The sequence below is a fragment of the Dermochelys coriacea genome, chromosome 2, assembly GCF_009764565.3.
Source record: "Dermochelys coriacea isolate rDerCor1 chromosome 2, rDerCor1.pri.v4, whole genome shotgun sequence".
In the NCBI taxonomy this organism is placed as follows: Eukaryota; Metazoa; Chordata; order Testudines; family Dermochelyidae; genus Dermochelys; species Dermochelys coriacea.
The window spans coordinates 86,456,629-86,481,087 of NC_050069.1; the positions used below are offsets into that span (position 1 = coordinate 86,456,629).

Below are 24,459 nucleotides of genomic sequence, written 5' to 3' on the forward strand. Positions count from 1 at the left end.
TGGGCTCTTGATGCAAAGCTGGGTTCGAATACTTGTGGTAGAGGAACTTTTAGAAGCATTCTCAGATTTTAGACATTTCTGTCTAAGATAGGAGATCTGGACGCGAGCTGTGCACTATGCACTATTTTAAAAAACATTTTTGTTTTGATTTGTTAGATTGAATGGAGAATAAGACAACAAAATTGTTGGGTTTACTACTTTGTTTTCAGAGTAGCAGCCGTGTTAGTCTGTATTCTCAAAAAGAAAAGGAGTACTTGTGGCACCTTAGAGACTAACAAATTTATTAGAGCATAAGCTTTCGTGAGCTACAGCTCAGTGAGCTGTAGCTCACGAAAGCTTATGCTCTAATAAATTTGTTAGTCTCTAAGGTGCCACAAGTACTCCTTTACTTTGTTTTCAAAACTGTTTCAATATAATTGGGAAGCACTAATATGAAGAGAAATTGTTTACAGTCTGGCCAAGTCCAGGAGCTCTTCTGATCAAATCTGAGGTGCATCCATTATACACTGGAAAGCAATTGTAATAGAAGTATCTCTGACTAGGGGAAGGAATACTCCTGGAAGAGAACTCATTGGGTAATACATTTACCATTCCACCATTACCTACCACGCTAAGTGTTGTTTATTAAATTGTTTCAGATCAGGTCCAGGAAGCTGAAATAAAACAGTCTCACCTGAAGAATGAATTGAAAAAGCATCAAATTGATATTCCACAGACAAACATAGTATGGCCTTTTAATTTCCTTTTTAATTGTTTATTTCACAACAAGCAACATATTTAACACTGTACAAGTAAAGCCAACTGTCAGCTTGTATTATATCAAAGAATAAATAAAATGTGTAATCCATACATACTTATCTACCAAACTTAAAAGTGTAAACTTAATGGGTCATTTATATGAAGTAGTGCCAAACTGTGCTTAATCCCTTACATAAAGCAAGCTGTCATTTACTGTTCTGTCAGCATGCCAGAACGCTTATTTGAAGGGACCATTTCTGAAGGTGAGAAGTTCGCTGTGTCTGTCCAGATGCAGTCCTTGCTTCTCGGCAAAGACTACCAATAGAACAGCCAGGTTTGAGGATTACTATTTTATAATATTATACAGATAGTTATACATTTCACACATTATTGATCAAGGCTGAATTTAAATTAGTAATTTAGAGGTTCAGTACAATATCTCCCTTTATCAGTTTCCCTGAAAGATCAGTTACTCTTTAAAGAATCTATTGAGACATCTTGCATTGGTAAAGTTTTGAGGTCATTATTGAAATAATTGAATATAGAAATGAAGGTTATAAATAATATATAATATTTCATCACAAACCAATACAATTAATTGTTTTTCTGTGCGTTCAACAGTCTGGCCTGTGGGTTTCCCTCTATTAGCTTAACCTTTAGGCAGAGAGCCTAACTGCAGTCTTCCAAAATTTTGTTCTCACAACCCAGCTACAATCCTTCCCTCTGTCTCTTGCACTTTCTTCAGTTCTTCTTATGTCTTGGCTTAAGGCAGGCACCTTCATTTCCTCAAGAAGCAATCAACCAGTCTGACAGCAAAAGGAGCATAGTTGTGATGCCATCTCTTGTTCTCCTCTGACACCAACTAGAATAGAGCCACACTAAGTCTGGTCCAGATTGTTGTATGCTTCACAGCAGAAACCTAATTTACAGCTAGGTAAAATCTTTCTCTACAAGATGAGATGATGTACAGTTGTTAACTTTCAATCTTAATTTACAGTTGCAATACGTTGATTCTCTCATAAAACAAAAGATGTTGGAACAGGAAGGAGTAAAGAAATCTCCAAGAAGATCATGTACCCTTTCAAACTATCCCAAAGACAATCAGGATATTTTAGGAAAGGTGAGTTTTTTGTTAATCCTTTTCACAACAATTCCATGGTGAAGAACTTCAAGCTTTTCAGTCAGTAAGCTCCTAAACAAGTTTCCAAGTAACCTCTGGAAAAGCAGCCTCCTGAAAGGGGTGCCAACAGCATCTCTTCAAAATTGCCCAGTTATTGTAATGAGCCTTCAATTGAGGAGGGATTGTGGTTAACAGAAAAAACATAAGTGATCTTGTTTCCCAACAAGTATTCTTTACTTCTGTTGTGCAGATTGCACATTTAGCGCAGATTGAGGATGACAAAGCAGCGAAGGTCATCTCTTGGCATATGGCTAGTGATATGGACTGTGTAGTCACCCTAACTACTGCTGCTGCTCGTCGTATCTTTGATGAAACCCAGGGTCGACAGCAAGTCTTGCCTCTTGATTCTGTTTACAAGAAGACTCTCCCGGATTGGAACAGGTAAAGGAAAAAAAATTATGCTATTGTTTTCCTGGAAAACTTTTCCCTCACTATATTTTTTTTTTCTAATTTTGTTTAACCTTTATATTAGCAAAGAATTCTAATTAGAAAATGTCTTCACAGTCATGTTAACTAGCAGGAATGTAGCTTATAATATTAAGTAATATCCCAGTTTTGTAAATTTAACTTTGTATTGTTACTTTCTATAGAAGCTTTTCTCTTATAGTACAGGAGACCGTATATAACTCCTTTACAATAAACAAAACATTATTGGATAATGTTATGGTACATAGAATTAGTTATTTGGACTTTATCACTTAGTACTTTGAGATGGACTAAACTCTAACTTTTTCCATTCAAATTATGAGCATGTTCCCGGAAATCATCTGTAGTCATTCAAATTAATATACTGATCCATTTCCTGGAAGGAGAAGATGCAATGTAGAATTTCAGGTTTCAGCTGTGCCCCAAAAGGAAACTAAACTAATCAATTTAAATAGATAGCATTATATACATTTGCTTTTTAAACACACTTGTACTTAAGTATTTTTGGAGGGTGGGAGATAAAACAAAAAACATGATTTTTCAGCTGTTTGTAAAACAGTGTATCAAATCTGGCCTACATAGGACTGTTACATTCAAAAGTAACTGTTTAAGTCAGATCAGATCAATTATATCTCACTAGGAATTTGGGTTTCCTCAGATGATATGTATTAATGTTGGGAACTTCCAATTCCTGGTATTGAAGTGTTAATATGTAGATCAAGTACAGTTTCGTGTTTCTTATTAGTGTGTCAAAAACAATGGTAGAATAAAATAAAACGTAATTTGTCTTTTTTTTTTTTTTTTTTTTTTTTTAAACCAGGACTCTACCTCACTTACGAAATGGAAGAAATCACTTCAGACCTATTGGAAACCCTGTCTTTGCCAGGGATTTGTTAACTTTTCCAGAGAATGTAGAGCATTGTCAGATAGGTAAATGTCACTAAAGAAGTATTATCTTAATTTATAAATGGAGGAGACACAGAAACCATACCAAAGCATATAGTGAGTGATCACCATTAAAATCTTTACAAATTTGCCTTTTATCAAAGCAATCACATAACGTGTTTAAAGAGAGAATGACGTTAATGTTAATTTGAAAATGACAAGAAGATTTTAACAATGACCACTATCACCAGTCTTCATTCTTGATTGTCATTCTCCTACTTTCTCTTCCATATGTTTAATTTTAAAACAAAAACTTCAGCATTATCTCATAACCTCCAGTTTATTGCAAAATAATTGGATTAAATCTTGATATATGTTTTAAAAATATTTTCCAAAGTACTATTTTACACTATTTGCTGTTCCTTGTCTTTTCAAAACTATGTAGGGTATCATATCACCTCAGACCAAGATACATCCTAGCTGGATTATGTATAGTCATATGTGTGTGTTTGGTACCTGCATCCAAAAAGATTTTATCCTTCAACAATTTCACAATATTTTAAATATATTCATTTTCTCATCATACCTTTTCTAGCAATATACTATTTCAAACCGCTGCTTCCTTAAGCTTTTAAAGATCTACTCCAAAACTAAACATAATCTGATATTTTTTATCACATTACCAGTGTTGAAGCATTCCTCTCCAATATTCATCAAAAACCAGTTTTCCTCCAAATCTTTTCCCAAAGTTATGCATCTGCCTTCAGCATTCATTTAACTCAGATTCTACTTGTCATGAACATTCAAATGATAGACTATTGCTTAGGGATTGGCAATAATTTTTTGGTGTTGCAATATTACAATAAACATTTTCCAAAGTAGTCTTCCAGGGGAAGTAGTAGAAACCAAATTGCTTGAAACATACAACAGAAGACTGAACAAAGTTGGACACTTAAAAAATACTTTGTAGGGCATAATCCTTTCCTGTCAAGGGAATGGAGTTGGGAAAAAAAAATCCATGGATCTTTGATTTCTGTGGTAATATATGTTTCTAGCTTTCTAGAGGATTAACCAATCAAGGGTGATATTAAAGAAGGAATAGAGAGAACACTTCTGGAATAAGAGTTCTTTATATGAGTCTTCACAGCATTTGTAATCAGTTGATCTGCTTAAATTAACACAAGTGCAGTAACCTTACTTCTCTTCTGAAAATTTCAGGAGATAATGTTGTGGGGGAAATATACTTCCAGATAAATAATCTTTGAGTAGCATCCTTATGGATGCTCCACTTCAGGTGTGGCATTTTTCTTCCATTGGAGATTTTCAGTAGCAGTGCCTGTTCAGCCTATGCATGCACCCTAAACATCCTCATGCCTGCACAGAGGCTATATAGGGCTGCATGGGCCAATTGTCCTCAGTTCTCTCTCAACCACCTGGGCTGGAAATGGAGTGTTTAGCCTGCCCACTTGGCTGTTTGTTAAGTTTGCCTTCTAGTTTAATTTAGCCCTTAGTAGTGTTTTGTTTAGTTTATCTCTTTCATTTGGAGGGTCTTTATTTTATTCCTCATTTTTCCTCTTATTACCTCCACCTTCTGGGGAGAGAAGGGAGGGGGCGAGGCCCTTTTCCTCCCTTACGGGGGTATGCTGGGATCACCAGGATTCAAATATTGTCTCACTTTCCCAAACACAATCCTGCTCCATGTCAGACATTCCTGTTACATTAGTCTCTGGGGGACATGTACATCCCTCAAAAGTGTAACTTCTGTGTAACCCTCAAGAGCAGGGCTAGAAAAAAGTGGACAGGTCAGACTCAGTTTTCAAGCTGGAACGCTCTCTTCATCATGCTTCTGATCCAGGTCAGGGAACTCACCCTGTGCATCAGCCACCAGGTGAGCTTATTGCCCAGTCTGTCTCGGCACCACATTCGCCCAGACCTTTGAAGGAGAAATAGTCAAAAGGTACGGGGAAGACCTCTAAGAAAAGGAGTTCCAGGTCTCCTCATAGACAATCTTATCTCAAAAAGATCTCTATTTCCACTGAAACTAGCTGTTTCTGAATCCTCCATCTCTTGTTGGGTACTATTGAAACTTCAGACTCCTTCAGTACCAATAGGTCTTCAAGACACTGAGTTCATCTAAGAACTACGGTTCCAAACATACTTTGATACCTAAACAGTCTTTTGTACCACCTAAGCATGACCGGAGCAGCAGGGAGAAACAATCCCGCTACTAGCAGGGCAGTGCCAATGGACCCTCCTATGCAACCTTCGGTTCCTAGCCACATGACCACCTCAGTACCACAGAAGGTTAAATTGTCTCGGGCTTCACACTCTTTAAGGCATCCAGTATCATTGGTACTCTCACTTCCACAAAGAACTCATCAAAGTAGATTCGTCTTCTGTCTTGGTTATCTCACCTGGTACCACAGGAGTTTAGGTATTCCAAAGATCTGCATGACTCTGGTGAGCCAGTATCTCCCCTCTTAATGGGTACCAAGCACCTATCAGTACCAGGATTGTCATGGTCACCAGAATTACAAATCTGTCTGGTACCACTGGATTCTCCACCAGTTTTGGAGCAAGGTAGGGCTCCTCTCTGGACATCATGGAGGATTTTTCATCTGATTCCCATGTCTCTATCCAATATTCCCCTACTTATCGTTACAGAGGCTCCCTCTCTGATACTTACAGAGAGAAGGACTGTTCATGTGAAAGACACGCTCTCACTCCTCCTCCATAGTATGAACATCAATGAGTTCCACCTCCAGTGCTTTATCTCCCACCCCCCTTACTGAGGCTCTTTGGGACACTTATCATCAACAGTGTTGGTCTCTCTCAAAGGGACTGTTGCAACAGGCAGTCTCCTACTTCAGCCTCCTCCATTTCAAGAGGAAACATTTTCCACACACCACCATCATCTCATCTTCCCCAGATGAGACTCTGATGCCTCTTCCTCCTTTCCTGGCCATGAGTTCAAAGAATTGCAAGACTAGGTGAAACATATTGGAGGCTCATTGCAGATCCAACTAGAGGAGGTTCAAGAATCTTAACATAAACTCTTGGACATTCTGCAAATGTCACCTTCTGTGCACAAGTGGATCTACCCATAAATGAAGCCCTCCTATATCATGCCATAACTATCTTGCAGCAATGGTACCGCCCCCCCCGGTCCTGCCACACACACAAAAGACTTGGTAAAAAGTACTTTGTCCCAGCAAAAGACTCAAAATTTCTATTTTCAGATCCTGCACCCAGTTTTTGGCAGTTGAAAGCTGTAAATGAACACTACAGACAGCCATGACAGGGACTTTTTTGACTGTAAAACCTATTAATCTGTACCCTTGCAGTTTAGGATTGTAAATTACCAAGTGCTATGGCAAAGTACAATTACTCAAAATTTACTTTTTATTGAATGTCAAAGCTGAAGATCAGCTATTGACTCAAACTTCGCTATTATCCTCCTTAGATATGGCTGATGCAGCAGCACACTCCATCTCCATGGCTACTGTTATGTGGCAGGCATCTTGACTGCAGGTCTCAGGATTCCCCAGGGAGTTTCAGAACACTGTTGAGGACCTTCTTTTTGGTGGAATCAAACTCTTTGCAGACAATTGATGAATAATTGCAGACCTTGAAGGATTCCAGGGCCACATTTCAGTCACTTGGAATCTATCACGCCTGCAAGCAAGATTTAGTAAATCTCAAATAGCACCAGATTCTGTCACAATTATTGGGTTTCCAAAGACCCACTGAGCCACCTAAGAAGAGACTGATCACACTACATCTATTTCTATGTAGCCAACTTCATCTTCAAAGCATTAATTTTAACAGACTGGTGGAGGGTCTCAGTCAACCCCAGTTTATGATCTTTCTGCTGCATCAGTTTACCCGCTTTCCCCCCTTTAGGAACCGTCTCCCCCACTTCCAGTTGGCATGGGAGCAAATTTTAGTCCAGGGAGGATTCTGCACCACTGCACACACACAGAATTCATGTCCCTCACAGATTTTTTTTTTCTCAGCAGAATATAGATTCTGCTGGAGAGGTGCTGCAGTTACACTTTTCACCCACCAGGGATTGCTGTGGCACCAAAAAAAAGGGCAGCCAGCTGGCAGAGAGTCTCCATTCCTCACTGCAGGGCCAGGTGTGGAGGCACAGGATGGACAGAGCAGGACACACGGGGCTGCTGTGGGGGTCATAGACTGGGGATCAGAAGGGCTAATGAGGGGGACAGACTGGGGCAAGGGCTCAGAAGCTAGTGGAGTGACAACATTGAGCCAGGGACTGAATAGGAGGGGGGCTGCAGGGCCACATGGGGACAGAGGAGTGTGGCTTCAGGGGCACATGGGCCTGGGACAGATGTGCCTGACTGAATGGGAGAGGCTAGGGGTCTGCCAGGGTCTTCATGAGGGAGACTCCAACTCCCTAACAATCCCCCCCCAAAAATAAAAACCTGTTCCATGCTTCTCCCACCCACACCCAACAAACCTCCAAATTCACTCCCAGGTTCCTGCCCAGCAATTACTTCCCTCTCCCTCAGATTGTCTGTTACCACTGACTCCACCAAGCCTTTCCATTGCTTCTGAGGGGTGCACAAAAAACATTTCTGTATTATAGTTTAAAATAATTATTACTCAAAGTTCTCTGTTTATATGCCAAGTAAGAAATCTAATTATCAAAAAAACATTTCCTGAATCTTTTTTTTTGGGGGGGGGGGGCAGGGGGAGTCTGTATTGTTACAGACATATTTGCTGACATAAAATAAATATTTTTGAAATAAATTACCAAAATAATTGAAACTGGTGTGACTAAATTGTGTTATTTTGACAAATAAAAGATGAAGAATATTGCAGAATTTTAAAATATTATGCACAGAATTTCCCCAGGAGTAAGATTACATATGGCAGATGGGTGTTGGAGGTCATTAGATCAGCTTACTCCATCCATTTCACATCTTTCTCCTCCCCAGCCCCTTCCAGGTCCCTTTGCAGGGACCTCTGTAACAAGCACTTGCTGAGACAGGAGATTGACTTCCTTCTACGTTCAGGAACCATAGAACGGATTCCTGCACAGAATGGGGGTGGGGGAGAAGGGGTTTTACTTCCAGTACTTTATGGTCCCAAAAAAGAATGGATGTTGAAGACCTTTTCTAGACTCTTAAACAGCTTTGTGAAAGCACAAAAATTCAAGAAGGTGACTTTTGCAGCTGTAATTCTATAGTTAAATCTTGGGGATTGGTTTTCAACCCTCAACCATTAATACGCGTATTTCCATATCGTAATTCACCCATGCCACAGAAGATTCCTTCACTTTCTGGTCAGTCAGGACCACTTCCATTATCGGGTACTCCTATTTGGACTTTTCTCTGCTCCAAGAGTATTTTTGAAGGTGGTGGCATTGGTCACTACATATCTTCATCAAAAGCCAATAACTGTCTTTCCATACAATACAGTGATTGGCTGGGTCTTATGAAGTTCTTTCCACCATAAAGACAGCCTTGTCTCTGTTCCTCAAGCTAGGTTTCCAGCTCAGTATCAAGAAATCCACATTGATTGACACCTCTACAGAGAATAGAATCCATAGGGGCATCCCTATGGATGTGGTAGCAGTCAGGACTTACCTCCCCTTGGACGGGTTCACAACTCTATCAAATTTTATCACAGTGATTCAAGGAAGCCTGCAAATTTCCATAAGTAACTGTTTCCAACTTTTGGGACCTAAGGTACCTTGTACCTTTGTAATGCATCATGCAAAGCTTCCCTTTTTTCTGCTTCCCGGTGTGGCTCAGAACAGTTTATTTGCCGAACAGACACAATCTAGACAGACCCATATCATTCCCTTGTCATATAAGAATCTCCCTCAATTGGTGGAAGTACCTTCACAAAGCCTATATAGGTGTCCCTTTTATCCGATCATCTCAAATCATCACCATAACAGCAGAAGTATCTTTGTTGGGCTGGAGAGCACATCTGGGGACATATACAGTTCAGGACCGATGGTCTATCCAAGGATCTTATTTGCACATCAGCATTGTGGAACTGAGGGCAGACAGGAATGCCTGTTTTCACTTTCTCCCATTAATCAGAGACAAAATCATGACAGACAACTTGGCTTGCATGTTTTACATTAATCATTAAGAAGGACCAAGATCACCTTCTCTCTGTGCCAAAGCAATAAAGCTATAGAACTGGTATATAACCAATCACATCTTCATTTCTGTGGCATAACTTCCAGGCATACAAAACACCATAGTTAATGCTCTCCACAGATGCTTCTCCTGTGATTGATTGGGACTCTCAATCATGTCTTTCTGATCTGTGGGTTTCCAAAGGTGGAACTTTTTGCCAACAAGAAGTTCAGATAACTTTGTTCAAGAGGCTTGTGGGGCCTTCACTCTCTAGGAGATGCCTTCCTTATCCCATAGATGAGGGGACTTCTTTATGCATTTTCCCCAATACCTCTTAATATTAATAGTTCTAACATGGCCAAGACAGGCCTGGTATGTTTACCTGATTCACCTGGCTGTTCGTGGGCAATCAGCCTTCTGTTCATTCTTCATCTCTTCTCTCAAGATGCCAGTCAGACTCTTCATCCTAGCCTGGGAATTCTTTGCCTCAAGACTTACTGTTCTGCAGAGGTACAACAGATGCTGTTGATGAATAGTAGGCAAAATTCCACATGATTTACTTACCTTCAAAAATGAAAGAGATTAAACCATTGGTATGACCAGCGGCATCTTTCATCCACTCATTTTTCCCTCTCAACTGTTCTGGACTACCTCCTGGAATTGAAAACGACAATATTATCTGAGTTCCATCAGAGTCCGTTTGACTTCTGTAATGGCCTTTCCTTCCCCAGGTGAGCGTTTCTCGGTGTTCACTCATCCCACAACAGAATGATTTATCAAGGGGTTGAGGAAACTTGTCCCTCAGATTAAAGAACCTGCTCCTGTTTGGGATCTGAACTTAGTACGTAAGTGTCTTATGAGGCCTCCCTTTGAGCCGATTGCTATATGTTCCCTCTTTAACCTATTCATGAAGATGGTCATTTTGGTGGCTATCATCTCTGCCAGAAGGGTCCAGGAAATAGTGGCTCTAATGGTGGACCCCCCATTTACTGTTATTTCCCCCAAGGACAAGATTTTGTTATGGCTACATGTTATGCTCTTACATTACGTGCCATCTGAGTTTCACATAAACCAAGTCATCCATCATTCAGTATTTTTCCTGAAACCATATCAGTCCAGGAAGGACTACCTTATACACCATGTACATTAGGAGGGTGTTAGCCTTTTATCTGGACAGAACCAAGCCATTCAGGAAGTCTCCCAGACTGTTTGTTTGTAAAATTGGTGATAGGTCCAAAGGATCCATGATCTCAACCCAGAAACTCTTCAGGTGGATTTCTGGTTGCATAATATCTAGCTGTGACTCTGCCAATATACCATCTCCTTCTAGGGCAGCGATTCTCAACCTATTTACCATTGATGCAGCCCACAATGTGTTATGTGGGCACATCCAATACTACCTGTATGGCCCTGAGGATGTCACATGGGCCGCAGCTCTGTGCTGATTGGGCTGCAGGTTGAGAACCACTGTTCTAGGGTATTAGCCCATTCCACAAGACCTCTCTCTGCCACTGTGGGGTTATTCAGACATGGTCCTAAGTGGAAATTGAAAGGCTTCAACTTGGACTAATCGGGGCATGTGTCTTTGATCAGAGATTTTCAGTAGTAGTTGCCTCTTTGGCTCGTGCATGTGCCCTATACATCCTCATGCCCCACGTTAAGGCTGTATAGGGCTGCACAGGCAAACAAGCCTGAGTTCTTTCCACCACAAACTCCCATAGAAGAAACTCTGAAGCAGAGGGGAAAGAGGTGGATAGTGGTGCATTCATAGAGATACACGTCTGAAAGAACTCCAGTTACTGCACAAGGTGAGTAACCTCCATCTGTGTCCTAGACACAGAGGCAGTCCTAAAACCTTAGTAAATCTTGTGTAATAAAAACTGCAATTAAATAAAAATACAATAAATACTGATGGGCTGAAATGCAAAGGAATTGGTTATATGTAGTCTCTCTTACCTTCATCCTACAACTCGCAGCTTACTTTCAGAGTTTGCTTACATCATAAATGTCACCCTGAGTTTCATTATTGTGCATTTTTTGTCTTTTTTGCCAGAGAATTACGTTGTAAAAAGCTGTTTTATATTTAAATTACAATAGATATAGCATCTTAGCTACAATATAGCGGATATATTTTAAAAACCCAGTTAGTTGTTATGCAAGCTTTTATTAAGAACTCGTACTGCTTTTCTTAAGCTGTTTTGAGTTGTCAATATCTGTTTATTTCGGACATTTAATTTATTAGAGACTAATACCTGTTTTATTGCTGAGAAGTTTCACCATTTGAAAATTCATTAAATTTACAGTGTTCGGGATGCTCTTAGGTGACACCATCATTATTGACAATTTGGATGCTGCCAATCATTACAGAAAGGAGGTATGTACTGTACCTTCAGGTGTTTGTGTATTTGCTTAAAGAAAATCCTGTTGGGTTACAGATTTTGTATTCTTATAAATGTAAAGGAACAGATCCTAAACTGGTGTAAATTTTCATAGCTTCATCAACTTAACTGGAGCTATGACAATTTATATTAGGTAATGATCTGCCCCAAAATGCTTTTCATTCAGAAATCCCAGTGCACTTTACAATGGATGCAGTCTGTAGTATCAACGTTGACAAAATTATCTGGGTTTTTTGTTTCCAAAAAACAAATACTACCATATGAATTTTGTAGTATATCATGGAATTTACCCTCGAGCTAGCCAGATGGTATCCTCTCTGTCCTTAGACTCTCTTGCTCTGAGTCGGGGGTCCTCAGTGGAGGGGGCATGCCGAACATGCTAGTCTGACTGTGAGCTCTATGCTCTGGCCATGGAAGGGTCAGGTGGCTGTAAACAGGCAGATCATAATTCACCCTCCAAAGTGTCTGCGAGTGACAGAGTTTGCAGGGTTGGCACTTTAAAGGAAATTTAACTATACATTTAAATTGAGCAAGTTTGCTCTGTAATTTTGATATGCAATAAACATGAAGCCATTTTTCCAGAATCACTTTTCAGTGTAGAACGACCTGCATTATAATGTAATAAAGGTAGTTATAAAACTGTGGGGTCCACCACAACTGGCCCACCATTACTGATGATAAAGCTTTTCCTTTTAACAGATTTACTAAACCAACATACCTTTTACCTATAAGATTTATTTTTATACCTATGTAGGTTGTAAAAATCACACATTGCCCAACATTACTGACTAGGGAAGGAGATAGAATTCGCAGCAATGGAAAGTTTGGAGGCCTTCAGAATAAAGCTCCTCCAATGGACAAACTCAGAGGAATGGTATTTGGAGCACCAATGCCAAAACTTTACAGTACTCTTTCTGGACAGATAGGTAAGGTCACAAAGTAGTGATAACACCCCAAACATTGTTTACTGTGATGTTGCTTGTATGTGTTTTTTGTTACATTTGTCTAAGGTAAGATGTGATACTTTAAGTTAGATGTAAGGCTATCTTTTAAAGTATTACTGTACAGTCACTTTTTTTATGACTACAAATTGAAAATTTGGCCTCTAATTGTCATGGTGTTTCTTCAAGAAAAAAAGAAATAATAATAAAAAAAAAAATTGAAATGTTTCCTATTTCATAGGTGTTAATAGTAAGAGAGCATTGTGATGGGTTGTCACCCCCCGGGGTGTAGTCTGGGAGCCATGGGAACCACATTGCCTCCTAACCATTCAGCTAGGCTGGTCTCTCACACACTGCTGTACTGGTGATTCAGCCAGCCTCTCCAGGCCCTGTTATCATCCAACATAACAGCAAGTGGTACCACACACCCAGCGGAGTTACCTGAATGCTTTACCTAAGCCACTCAAGGACAGACAGAAGACAACAGCCAATTTTCCAGCTCCCCGGCTTTGCACCGTTGCTGGAGTATAAACCCAGTATTATACCATCTTGCACTGTGCAAGGATCTGTACAATGCAAGCTCATTAATATAGTTCACTTTGCCGTCAGTGTGGGAAAGATATGCACAACAAGCTTGTGTTAAACAAGATGAGATTTTCCCAGACACTTCACTTAAAGACACACTGGTTAAAATAAAACAAGTTTATTAGCTACAGAAAGATAGATAAAGTGATAGCAAGCAGATTACCTAGCAAATAAACAAAAATGCAGACTAAGCCTAATGTTCTAGATTGGTAGGATGCAAATTAGCAATTTCTCAACCTGACTGATGATACAAGCATGCTTGCAGATTCTTAAGGCACAGACTGTAATTGCTGTGCAGCCTGGGTTCGCCCCCACTGTTCCAAGACATTTGTCTATGAGAGCTTCTTTCAGGTGTTGAGTTGTGGGCAGAGTAAAGACAAATCATGATGTCACTCCCCTCCTTATGTAGTCTCTCCATATAGCAGGAACCCTTTGTTTCAACCTAAGTTCCCAACCTGGTTTGTGGGTCTCAATTTCTTTATCAGCCTCTATCTGTTTCAGTTCCAAAATTCTTTGGTGTGCACTGCTTGCCTCTGCTCCTCAATTTCCAGCTGTTTTAATTCCGTAAGTCTTGTCTTTCTTTTCTTTTTCTTCTGCCTGCAATCTGCACAGCTCTAATTTCATGAAAGTTTCTCATACTCATTTCCTGCTTTTCTGTCCCTATTTCCCTTGCCCAAAATAAGTAAACAGAAAATAACAAGGTGTTAACCCGCTTGACTTATCTCATCTCTTGACTTCTTGACCCACTACACTTAACTTTCCTTAAAATCTCCACCAGTGTATGAAGTGTAAATCTTACTCAGAACAACAAGCTGTGTATTTCTCCCTGCTCGACTATGCCACTGTCACTGTGTCTCAGTAGGTCACAACTGAGAATACCAAATTCAGGACAAACTGCTGGGAAATAGGGCAGACATACGCCAAAACTGGTGGTTATTCTTGTGTAAGAAATACCCAACCAGCAACAAAATGTGTCTCATCACGCTGGCTAACCAGAAGTCATAAAAGCAGTCTCCTTGGGTATCCCAGTCATTGTAACCACCAAAAACACTAAACTTCATGGTGAGTGCTTATTTAAAGACTAGATGTCATCGGGAGTAAAAAAAAAATTTTGAACTGCATGGGGGAAAGCATAACATCTAACAAATGGATTTTGGCGGTCTTCATATCCAGTTGTCCCATCTATTTCAAATCCATCCCTCCCTCCTGTCCCTCTTCCCTGTCCCTTCAATGACCCTCTTCACAATCAGTTGCTGAGACAAGAGATCTATTCTCTTCTACATTTAGGAGCTATAGAACCCATCCCAGCTCAGCACGGGGCAAGGGGTTTTATTCCAAGTACTTTCTGGTTTCCCCCAAAAAATGATGATGGAGACCAGAATTAAATCTCAGATGTGTGAAAAACTATGTGAAACAGCATATATTCATTATGGTGACCCTTGTCACTATGATTCCCTCCCTATATTCCAGGGATTGGTTTGCGATCCTTGGCCTTCAAAACACTTATTTTCCTGTTGCAATTCATGCCTCTCATAAAAGATTTCTTCACTTCAAACTCAACAACAACAATTAGTACAAAAGATAGATTTCATAGGGCCTTCTCTGGATGCAGTGACAGGCAGGGCTTACCTGTCTACAGACACATTTCTCACCCTGAAGCAGGAGTAGTCCATTATTTTTATTCAAGATCCATACTTCAGAGAAAATAATAATAAAAACAATAATATAATAAATAAATAAATTAAATAAAAAGATTTTATGGTCCATTCAAAAGCATTTGGCGGTCCGAAATTGGCCTGCGGTCTACCTATTGACTACCCCTGCCCTAAAGAATCTCAACTCAAAAATTCAGCTCAGCCCTCAAACCTCAGTAAGGCATTGTCTTCAGCTATTGGGGCATGTCAGAGGGGTCCGCTCAACATGGGCAGTGCCTCATGCTGGTCTTTCTGGGGATTAGCTCTGCCAGCTTGCACTCTCTCTCCGGTGTTGTCTTCTCTCATCTTATCTCGCTCTGCTTCCCCACTCATTCCCGGATATGCAGCTTCCTCTCTGTGGCTTGGCCCTCCAGCCAGGCCACTAAATTCCCACTCCAGGGAATTCAAAGTCTTTCCAGACCTGTTGTCTGGATGGTACCTCCAACACCTTTGCCACTTCCCAGTGGCTGCTAGGAGAACTCAGGCCTGCCCTCTACACTGAATTCTAAACCAGGGACCCTATAACAAGCAGCCACAGTCACTGTACAATTCTACCTCTGGCTGCTGTTTCCCTGGACTTCTTCCTATATATTTGGCTTTCCCCCTCTCTTGGTTTGCCAGCCTCCAACTTGCTCCACTTACGGATTGAGTGCAGCCTACTTCCCTGCAGCCCCCCTCTCTGCAGCCATCTTCCTGGCTTTATACAGGCCCTATCTGTTCCTGCACAGGTGAGCCTGTCCTTAATTAGTACTTCCAACTTGAATCTCCCCTGCTTGCAGCCTAATTAAGCTGATTAGGCCCACCTGGCCTAATTCAGCTTTAGCAGAGCTAGTGTGGGGAGTCCATCCCATCACAGGACACATGGCAGTTTGTATCTGTGTAACCTAAAACACCAGGTTACATCTTTGATTACTTCACGGATGGCACAGGACAATCTGTATGCTGAAGAAGCACAGTCTGGACAAGCAAGTGTCTGTACCCAGCTGGGTTCTGCAGTCAGTGGAAAGACCATTCAGAGGTCTGTGCATGAGTCCTGTTTATTCATGATTCCCTTACCATTGTGATAATATCAGATGCTTTCTTTTGGCGATACGGGGGCACATCTAGTGCCTCACTCAGTCCAGGGCAAACGGTTATCACAACAGCAGCGTTTCGATATCAATCTTCTAGAGTTGAGAGCAATCAAAAATGCTTGCCTTTACGTCCTTCCTCTGACCAGAGCCATTTCAATCAAGATCATGACAGACAACGTGGCCTGCATATTTTTATATAAATCATCAGGGAGGGGCATGTTCACACTCACTCTGTGCCAAAGCGATAAAAGTCTGGAATTGGTGCATAGCCAACCAGATAGTTAGCTCAGCTTCTTCCAGGTCTTCAAAATACCATGACCGATGATGATCTCAGCCAGCACTTTTCCCAAAATTATGAATGTGAGCTGGATTCATGAGTCCTCAGCAACATATTCTTACCTTGGGGATTTCCATAGGTAGATCTCTTTGCAACTGCTGCTAACAAAGTGCAAGAATTTTTGCATGAGAGTGCCATCAAAGCCCCAGTTCTCCAACCCGCCTTTTACAGTGTTTTTCAAGTAAAAGCTATCATTACAACCACATCCAAGTTTCTACCTAAGGTGTCTGCTGGATTCCATGTTAATCAGACCTTTTCATCTCCCAGTTTTTTCCCGCCAAAACACATCACACTAGACAAGAAGATGCTTTCCATACCGTGGATGTAAGGAGGACATTAGCCTTGTATCTGGACAGAACCAAACCATTCAGAAAGTATCCTAGATTTTTTTCAGTTGCAGACAGATCTGTCGTCTCTACCCAGAGACTTTGAAGATGGATCTCAGCCGGGGTGTATTATTGCATGTTACGACTTGGCTGACATTCTTATTCCTTCTAAACTGATAGCTCATTCTACAATGTCACAATTTATTTCTGTGCATTACTCAAAGATGTTCCAGTTACTGAAATCTGCAGAGCTGCAACCTGGACCTCTGTACATCCTTTTTCCAACTATTTTGCTCTGCTTCATGCCTCTCGATCAGATGCTATGACTATGCTGAGGGTTACATCAGCATAGTTGCAGTTCTGAGGTGTGTGAATTTTTCACACCGTTGAGTGCCATAGCTATGTCAGCCTAAATTTTAAATGTAGAGCAAGCCGCATTAGTTTCAGCTTCATAGTTCTAAAGGAGTAAATAATAAAGGAGTAGAACACACTGATATTCAGTAAAATGTGACTCAGAATACACAAGAGTAGCAGATCTGTTAGATAAGGAAGTGCTATCTTTCCAAGTCATTTTTCAGAGTAGAGTGATACTTTAAACTATGGCTGTCAAGCGATTTAAAAAAATTAATTGTGATTAATCGCATTGTTAAACAATAATACAAAAGTATTTAAATAAATAGTATTCTATGTTTACTGCATTTTCAGATATATTGATTTCAGTTACAACACCGAATACAAATTGTACAGTGCTCACTTTATATTTTTATAATATTTACACTGTAAAAATAAAAGAAATAGTATTTTTCAATTCCTTACTTAATACAAGTACTGTAGTGCAATCTCTTTATCATGAGAGTTGAACTTACAAATGTAGTTATGTACAAAAATGTACAAAAAATAACTGCATTCAAAAATAAAACAATGTAAATCCTTAGAGCCTACAAGTCCACTCAGTCCTACTTGTTGTTCAGCCAATCTCTCAGACAAACAATGTTTACATTTGCAGGAGATAATGCTGCCCACTTCTTGTTTACAATGTCACCTGAAAGTAAGAACAGGCATTTGCATGGCACTGTTATAGCCAGCGGCGCAAGATATTTATGTGCCAGATGCACTCAAGATTTCATATGTCCCTTCATGCTTCAACCACCATTCCAGAGGACATGTATCCATGCTAATAACTGGTTCATCTCGATAACCATCCAACGCAGTGCAGACCAAAGTATGTTCATTTTCATCATCTGAGTCAAGTACCACCAATGGAAGATTGATTTTCTTTTTTGGTGGTTCAGGTTCTATAGTTTCGCATCGGAGTGTTGCTCTTTTAAAACTTCGGAAAGCGTGCTCTACACCCTCTCAGATTTTGGACGGCGCTTCAGATTCTTAAACCTTGGGTCGAATGATGTAGCTATCTTTAGAAATCTCACATTAGTACCTTCTTTGTGTTTTGTCAAATCTGCAGTGAAAGTGTTCTTAAAACGAACAATGTGCTGGGTCATCATCCAAGACTGCTATAACATGAATGTGGGTAAAACAGAGTAGGAGACATACAATTCTCCCCCAAGGAGTTCAGTCACAAATTTAATTAATGCATTACTTTTTTAATGAGCATCATCAGCATGGAAGCATGTCTCTGGAATGGTGGCCGAAGCTTGAAGGGGCATATGAATGTTTAGCATAACTGGCACGTAAATACTTTGTAATGCCGGCTACAAAAGTGCCATGCAAACTCCTGTTCTCATTTTCAGGTGACATAAATAAGATGTGGGCAGCATTATCTCCCATAAATGTAAGCAAACTTGTTTGTCGTAACAATTGGCTGAACAAGAAGTAGGACTGAGTGGACTTGTAGGCGCTAAAGTTTTGCATTGTTTTGTTTCTGAGTGCAGTTATGTAATAAAAAAAAAATCTACATTTGTAAGTTGCACTTACATGATAAAGATTGCACTAGAGTATTTGTATAAGGTGAATTGAAAAATACTCTTTCTTTGCCATTTTACAGTGCAAATATTTGTAATTAAAAATAATAATATAAAGTCAGCACTATCAACTTTGTATACTGTGTTATAATTGAAATCAATATATTTGAAAATGTAGAAAAACATCCAAAAATATTTAATAAATTTCCATTGGTATGTCTGTAGGGAAGTTTACCTTGTCTGTATTATGTCTGTCAGTCTTTTTTATTAGTGACCGTTTAAAATAATAACCACACTGGGAGCTTAAGTATTTTACTGTTTTCCATGTTTTGTGTTTTATTACCCTTTTGTTCTTTTTCTTCTATTAGATCTTCTTCAGCAATACCGTACAGCAGTGGTCAAACTGCATAGTGTTAATCAGGATCTTCATTCACAGTTACAGTCCCTTAATACTCCAGAGATGCAAAAGACAAAACAGGAGCTTGCTGAACAAGAGAAAAGTCTCAAGCTAATAGAGGAGAAACTGGGTATGTTATGTTAACTTGTTGTTAACACCCACTTGTCTCTCTGAGTGGGGAGAACAGGTAATGGACTAGCGTACATCCACATGTATTCATTTGCAAAAAACTAGAGAAACCAAACCACAAAGGTAAAAGGTTATGAAGTTATTTCACAAAGTGAGTTTTTACTTTAAATTGAGATTTAGATTCTTGATAATGGATTCTAATTTTTTTTCCAAGAAAAATAATATAAAAACTACTTTCAGTGCAGTGTTATGCATAGTGATCCAGATGTACATTTTCTTTCAAGGTGTCTTTAAATGACATCTTGAAAGAAAATCATATTTTTATGCTCTAAAATGGCTTGCGAACAAGAGAGTATGATTTCAGTAATAAGAATTACATAACTTTATTATTGTTTTTGTTTGCCAATGTTAGGAAAAGCTGCTTGTTGAAATGACTGCACAGCAAATGTTTGGACTGAGGGTGTTTCCTTAGCAAGGTGTCGCGGGCAAGTGCGCCCTGTCCCTTTTTGGGGCAGGGTGAGAGTTATTTCCTCGCTGCTGAGTCTGTATGATCCTCCTTTGTCTCAGAATAGCATGGCACAGGGGCAAAAATCAATATAACTACCCTCTCTTTCAGGGCTGTGTGGCCCAATGGACAGAGTCAGTAGGGCTGCCCTCTTCAGCAGGCCTGTGCAGCCTAAGGGCCCGAGTCAATATGACTGCATGGCCCAGTGGACAGAATCAGTAGGGTTGCCCTCTTCAGCAGGGCTATGTGGCCTAGTGGCTGGTCAGAGGATTGGGTCACCACCTAAGAGTGGCAGCCAGGTAGGGGGACCTGGGCCCTCCTTGCTCCGTCAGTTCCCAGTTTAGGGCCTTGGCAGTGGCAAATGTGCTCGTCAGTGGGGGATCTGTCCAAAACACCCTGACACCACCTGGCATAATGATTAATTCCCCCTGAGCTACCCTGTCCCTGGTGCAGTGATCCTGGTGTCTCCAAGGTCTTTGGGCTTCTGGGCCTATGCGGCTCTCAGCAGCTTTGTCACTCCTTGCATGTCCACAGGAGCTTAGGTGTTTGCCTGGGTCTCAGTGTCTCCGGCTTCCGCTGCCTGGGGCCTCACCAGTTCCCAGGCTGGATCCTTCAGCGTATGTCCTCCCACCTCAGTGGTCAGCCCTCAATGAGCTGAGCTGCTCCCTTTTATGCCTGGACTCCAGCCAGAGCATGCCCAGCACGACTGAGAGGGCATGGTCTCCTCAGCCCAAAGGGTGGAGTTAATCCTTGCAGTATCAGTGTGGGGAAAGTGCACCCCATCACACAAGGGCAAAACATTTTTTGACTTTTGTTTGTTTTTTTGAAGACCATAATTCCCTAAAGAAACTTTCCAAATGTAAGAAATGTTGAGTTGATGTCAAATATTCCTATAACGTATATGAATAATATGGAAACTAAGCGTTTATTCTCTGAGACTTACAAGTAAAGTTTATAAGTGATTATTTTTTGTCTATTTTCCTTCACTTTAACCAGATTTTAACATTAAGGAAGCAACCATATTTATGTTGAATGGCAAAACTTACCATTTTGAACCTTTTCTTTAATGATTTGCACCACTGTTTTATGGACTATTGTGTAAACAAAGGGTGAAAAATGATTCTGTTTTTGATCTATTTGTATCTGTACTTCTCAAAGGCATGACTCCATCTGGTAAAGGCACTGAATCATTACTTCCGCCAGAAGCACTTGACATGTCTGACAGTCCCACTCCTCCCAAAAGAATGAGAAGATAAACAGTAAAAATGTTATATAGGTATGTCTATCCTGAGTTCAGTCATTATTTTCCCATATACTAAACTAAGACAGAAAATTGGTTTATTTCTGCCTCAGGGAGAGGAGTTTTTTGGGGTTTTTTTTAATACAACTTCCTGCAGAACTTTGCTGTAACTTACTTTCTACAGGTTTCTGAGTAGCAGCCGTGTTAGTCTGTATTCGCAAAAAGAAAAGGAGTACTTGTGGCATCTTAGAGACTAACAAATTTATTAGAGCATAAGCTTTGAAGTGAGCTGTAGCTCACGAAAGCTTATGCTCTAATAAATTTGTTAGTCTCTAAGGTGCCACAAGTACTCCTTTTCTTTTTACTTTCTACAGAAAGTCTTTACCAACCAGGTTCTGCTCCCCTCTCTGAAGTGACTGGCTGTCATCATAGCTGCTCTTGCAGAGAGCCAGCTTTTCCTGCTCTTCAGTTCCCTTGTCCCTTAGAAAAACTTAACATCTACCTATAAACTATCCAGGTAGCTGGGTCAGACATGGGTATATGTGCATTCTTACATAGGCTGCTTCAAACAAGTGTCTGAGGTAGGCTCTGTGACACCACGTGAAGACAGAAAAGACAAGCAGCTGATTCCCCTCCCCCCACACACACACACTCACTCTCTCTCGTCAATACCCTGCTTGCACTACAATGCAAGGGTCCCCCGTGGATCGCCACATTGATAAACGTATGTATAACAGTTGAGTGGCCCCCATATTCCTCCGACCACTCCCTTTTTGCAGTGAAACCATGCCACTGCCACTGCCAAGGGAGCCTCTGCACCCATGAAGAAAATGGCAAGAGTTGCTCCTTATTGATTAAATATGTATTTTGTTTTCTCACAACCCAATTTCTCCTCTTTGACCCTCCTGAAGCAAAAGCTGAATTTTTCACTGAGTTTACTACTCATGAAAGGTGTCCAGCACAACTACCAGAGAAATCTGCAGTTTTGTTAAGAGTCCCCTTTTATGTTTTGCATGGAGTTTTGAGATCAACAAGTTCCAGCCTCAGGGATTTACTTACCTCCCTCTCCTATGGAATTAGTGTTAACCAGTGAGAGGGTCTAGATCTGTCCCATAAATCAGGATCAGTGCTTGCTTGCTTTTCTAAAGAAGAATCAAGCTTCCGGCTTTTCAGTTTTCCACCAGTGAATATATCTCTTTTAGATTGGGTGCTGAATATTTTGTAAGCCAAAAACATTCCACGAATGATGTAAGTGTACAGTTTTAAGATGGTAGGGAGAGTTACTTTTTCTTCATTTCCATTTGCCATTATAATCCTTAGAATTAATTTACATTAGCTGAGGCTCTGCCCCTTTCCATCTATTATAGAATTGGTTTATAAACACTAATAATACCATTTTTTCTCTTTAGTTCAGAAGAATGTATGGCCTCTCCTATGAAGAAGCAGCAGCCAGTGCAAACCTCCATATCAGAATTGAGTGGGACCCTACAGAAGGGAAAGGCATTAGACCAATCAGATTTGATGGAAAATAATTGTGTATTGAAAATGTAAATAAGCTCTAATTTTTTGTAAAGTTAATTTTTATTTCTATAAAAGCTTTCAGAGTTTAGTTTCTTGAATGTGGAAAAGCTTTAAAATATACCCTTGTTTATTTATGCAATAAAATTGCTGCAATACAAAGAGCATTGCAAATACAATATATTGTGGTGATTTAAGGCTGCAGTAAAGATAATGAAATATGATTTTCATTTTGAAAGTGTCTTCATATGTCTTGGATAAGATAAGAGGTAATTCTAGATTTCCCTGTTCAAGGAGATGAAGGAAGTAATAATTCTAAGGCAAAAATTATATGGATAGAGCATCAGTACATTGAGATCCAACCAAAGAAGAGTCCTTAGGCAGTTGACTTCAAGCCAAAGTCTAAGGTTCTGTCCAAAGAGTGGAAACTAAGGGTTTGTGTACCTCAGATGATATCAACAGAGGAGGCAAGGTTTGTCTTTAGGTCTAGACCTAGAACTTACATTGGTAGAAGGTTGTATTTCAATAGTATGGCTTGACAAAGTGAGAGACTTTATGGGTGCTTGTAAGAATATTCTATACATAAAGCTGGAAATTATATTGCTGGTTGTGATTGCCAGGCATTTTTTTGTTTCCATGTCACATTTAACAATGTGATATTTTCCTGATATAAACTATTATTATTTGCTTTACAGCAGCCCCTATAATGTGCTATTTGCTTTCTGTACAAATAGGAAGAGAGTTCCTGCTCCAAAAAGTAAACACTATATGACAAGCAATAGACAGTGGGTGATGAAGGGAGAGAAAATATACAATGAAAGGATTTTTTCAGATTGTCAGCTGTTCCCAATTATCTGTCTTTGTAGCCATTGTTAGTTAGCCAGTTTCTTTTCAGCATCATGATGAGAGAGGGATGGGAGGCTGTATTTGTAGGAAGAGAGGGTAGTGGCCTTGCAAATTCTGAGTTGGGATCCAGTGCATGAGAAATGACATGGAAGAAAGCACAAAGACAGTTGTGAGAGAAGCACATAAACAGGGTATGGAGACTAGTAGCTTCAGCAGAGGAGAGAGGATGTGATGAGCCACTGAATAGGACAAGCCAGAGATATGATGGAGCTTGAATTTGGAACAGTTGGAAAGTAGCCAGTAGAGGTAATTGAATGGGGGAAGACAGAGGTGAGGAAGAAGATCATAGCAGCTGAATTTTATATACTGGTGGGGGACAATGAGTGTCAGAGGCCTGAGAGGAACAGGTTACAGTAATCAAAATAGGATATGGTGAATGCCTGGAGAAAAATTTTACAAATGAAGACAGAAGTTAACATTTTGAAAGTGCGTAAGCCTTACTGATTTTCACTAAATCACTTAGCTGCTCTTGAAAATTTTACACTGAAAACTTTGGAACTGAAAAGTGTTTTGGAGGAAGAATTAAGATTTAGACATGCCTTGGGCATTTGAGGCAAAGGAAGGGGAGGAGTCAAAGATGACCTCCAGGTTCTTCAGTTGAGTCACATGGATGATGGTCTTGTGGTCAATATACGACAAAATGAGGAGTACTGGCTGGGCGGGGTTAGAGTTATTTGTTCTCACTCAGCAACAAGGAAGTTAGATAGCTTTTTACGCTGAAGCATACTGTGCAACGCTATCCAGGAGAGTAACATTTGCTCTCTGTCTTAGCTGAACTAGGGTAAGTTGGGAACAAAATGAGCAACTTGAGGAAAAGCACCTTTTTCAATTATCTTGGAGAATGCTGGTCAGTGGTGGACATTTTGTGAGTGACATTTCTAATTTAAAAAAAAAAAAGACTTAAGTACAGAATTTAATAATCCACATTGATCTGTGGAGTTATTCCAGGTATCAGTTTGTTCCACTGCTTATTTTTCTTTTTAAAAATCACACATATAAACTGCAGCAATGTAAAATTAATTACAAGTGTAATAATAAAAAGTACTTCAATCTGGTTAGCGTACCAGCCACTTCATATTTAATGGCTATCAGAAAAATAGGAACTAAAGGTAAGGTGCATGTCTGCCTCCATATAAATT

The 24,459-nt window shown here is 40.1% G+C and overlaps 1 protein-coding gene across 4 annotated transcripts in view; it reads left to right on the forward strand.

The window, feature by feature from the left end:
• Positions 1 to 23,820, forward strand: part of SMCHD1 (structural maintenance of chromosomes flexible hinge domain containing 1) — a 162,343-nt gene extending 138,523 nt beyond the window's left edge. For 3 of the 4 annotated variants that reach the window (XM_038389302.2, XM_043508033.1, XM_043508034.1), the window contains 9 exons: positions 639 to 724; positions 1,736 to 1,858; positions 2,109 to 2,299; positions 3,165 to 3,274; positions 11,655 to 11,725; positions 12,505 to 12,676; positions 18,994 to 19,152; positions 20,815 to 20,932; positions 22,306 to 23,820. In XM_038389302.2, the coding sequence (XP_038245230.1) occupies positions 639 to 724; positions 1,736 to 1,858; positions 2,109 to 2,299; positions 3,165 to 3,274; positions 11,655 to 11,725; positions 12,505 to 12,676; positions 18,994 to 19,152; positions 20,815 to 20,912 (1,010 nt within the window). In that variant the 3' untranslated portion in view covers positions 20,913 to 20,932; positions 22,306 to 23,820. Of the gene's footprint in view, positions 1 to 638; positions 725 to 1,735; positions 1,859 to 2,108; positions 2,300 to 3,164; positions 3,275 to 10,944; positions 11,160 to 11,654; positions 11,726 to 12,504; positions 12,677 to 18,993; positions 19,153 to 20,814; positions 20,933 to 22,305 lie in introns of those variants that run through there. The other variant, XR_006278901.1, reaches the window with a different exon arrangement.
• The last annotated feature ends 639 nt before the right edge of the window (positions 23,821 to 24,459 follow it).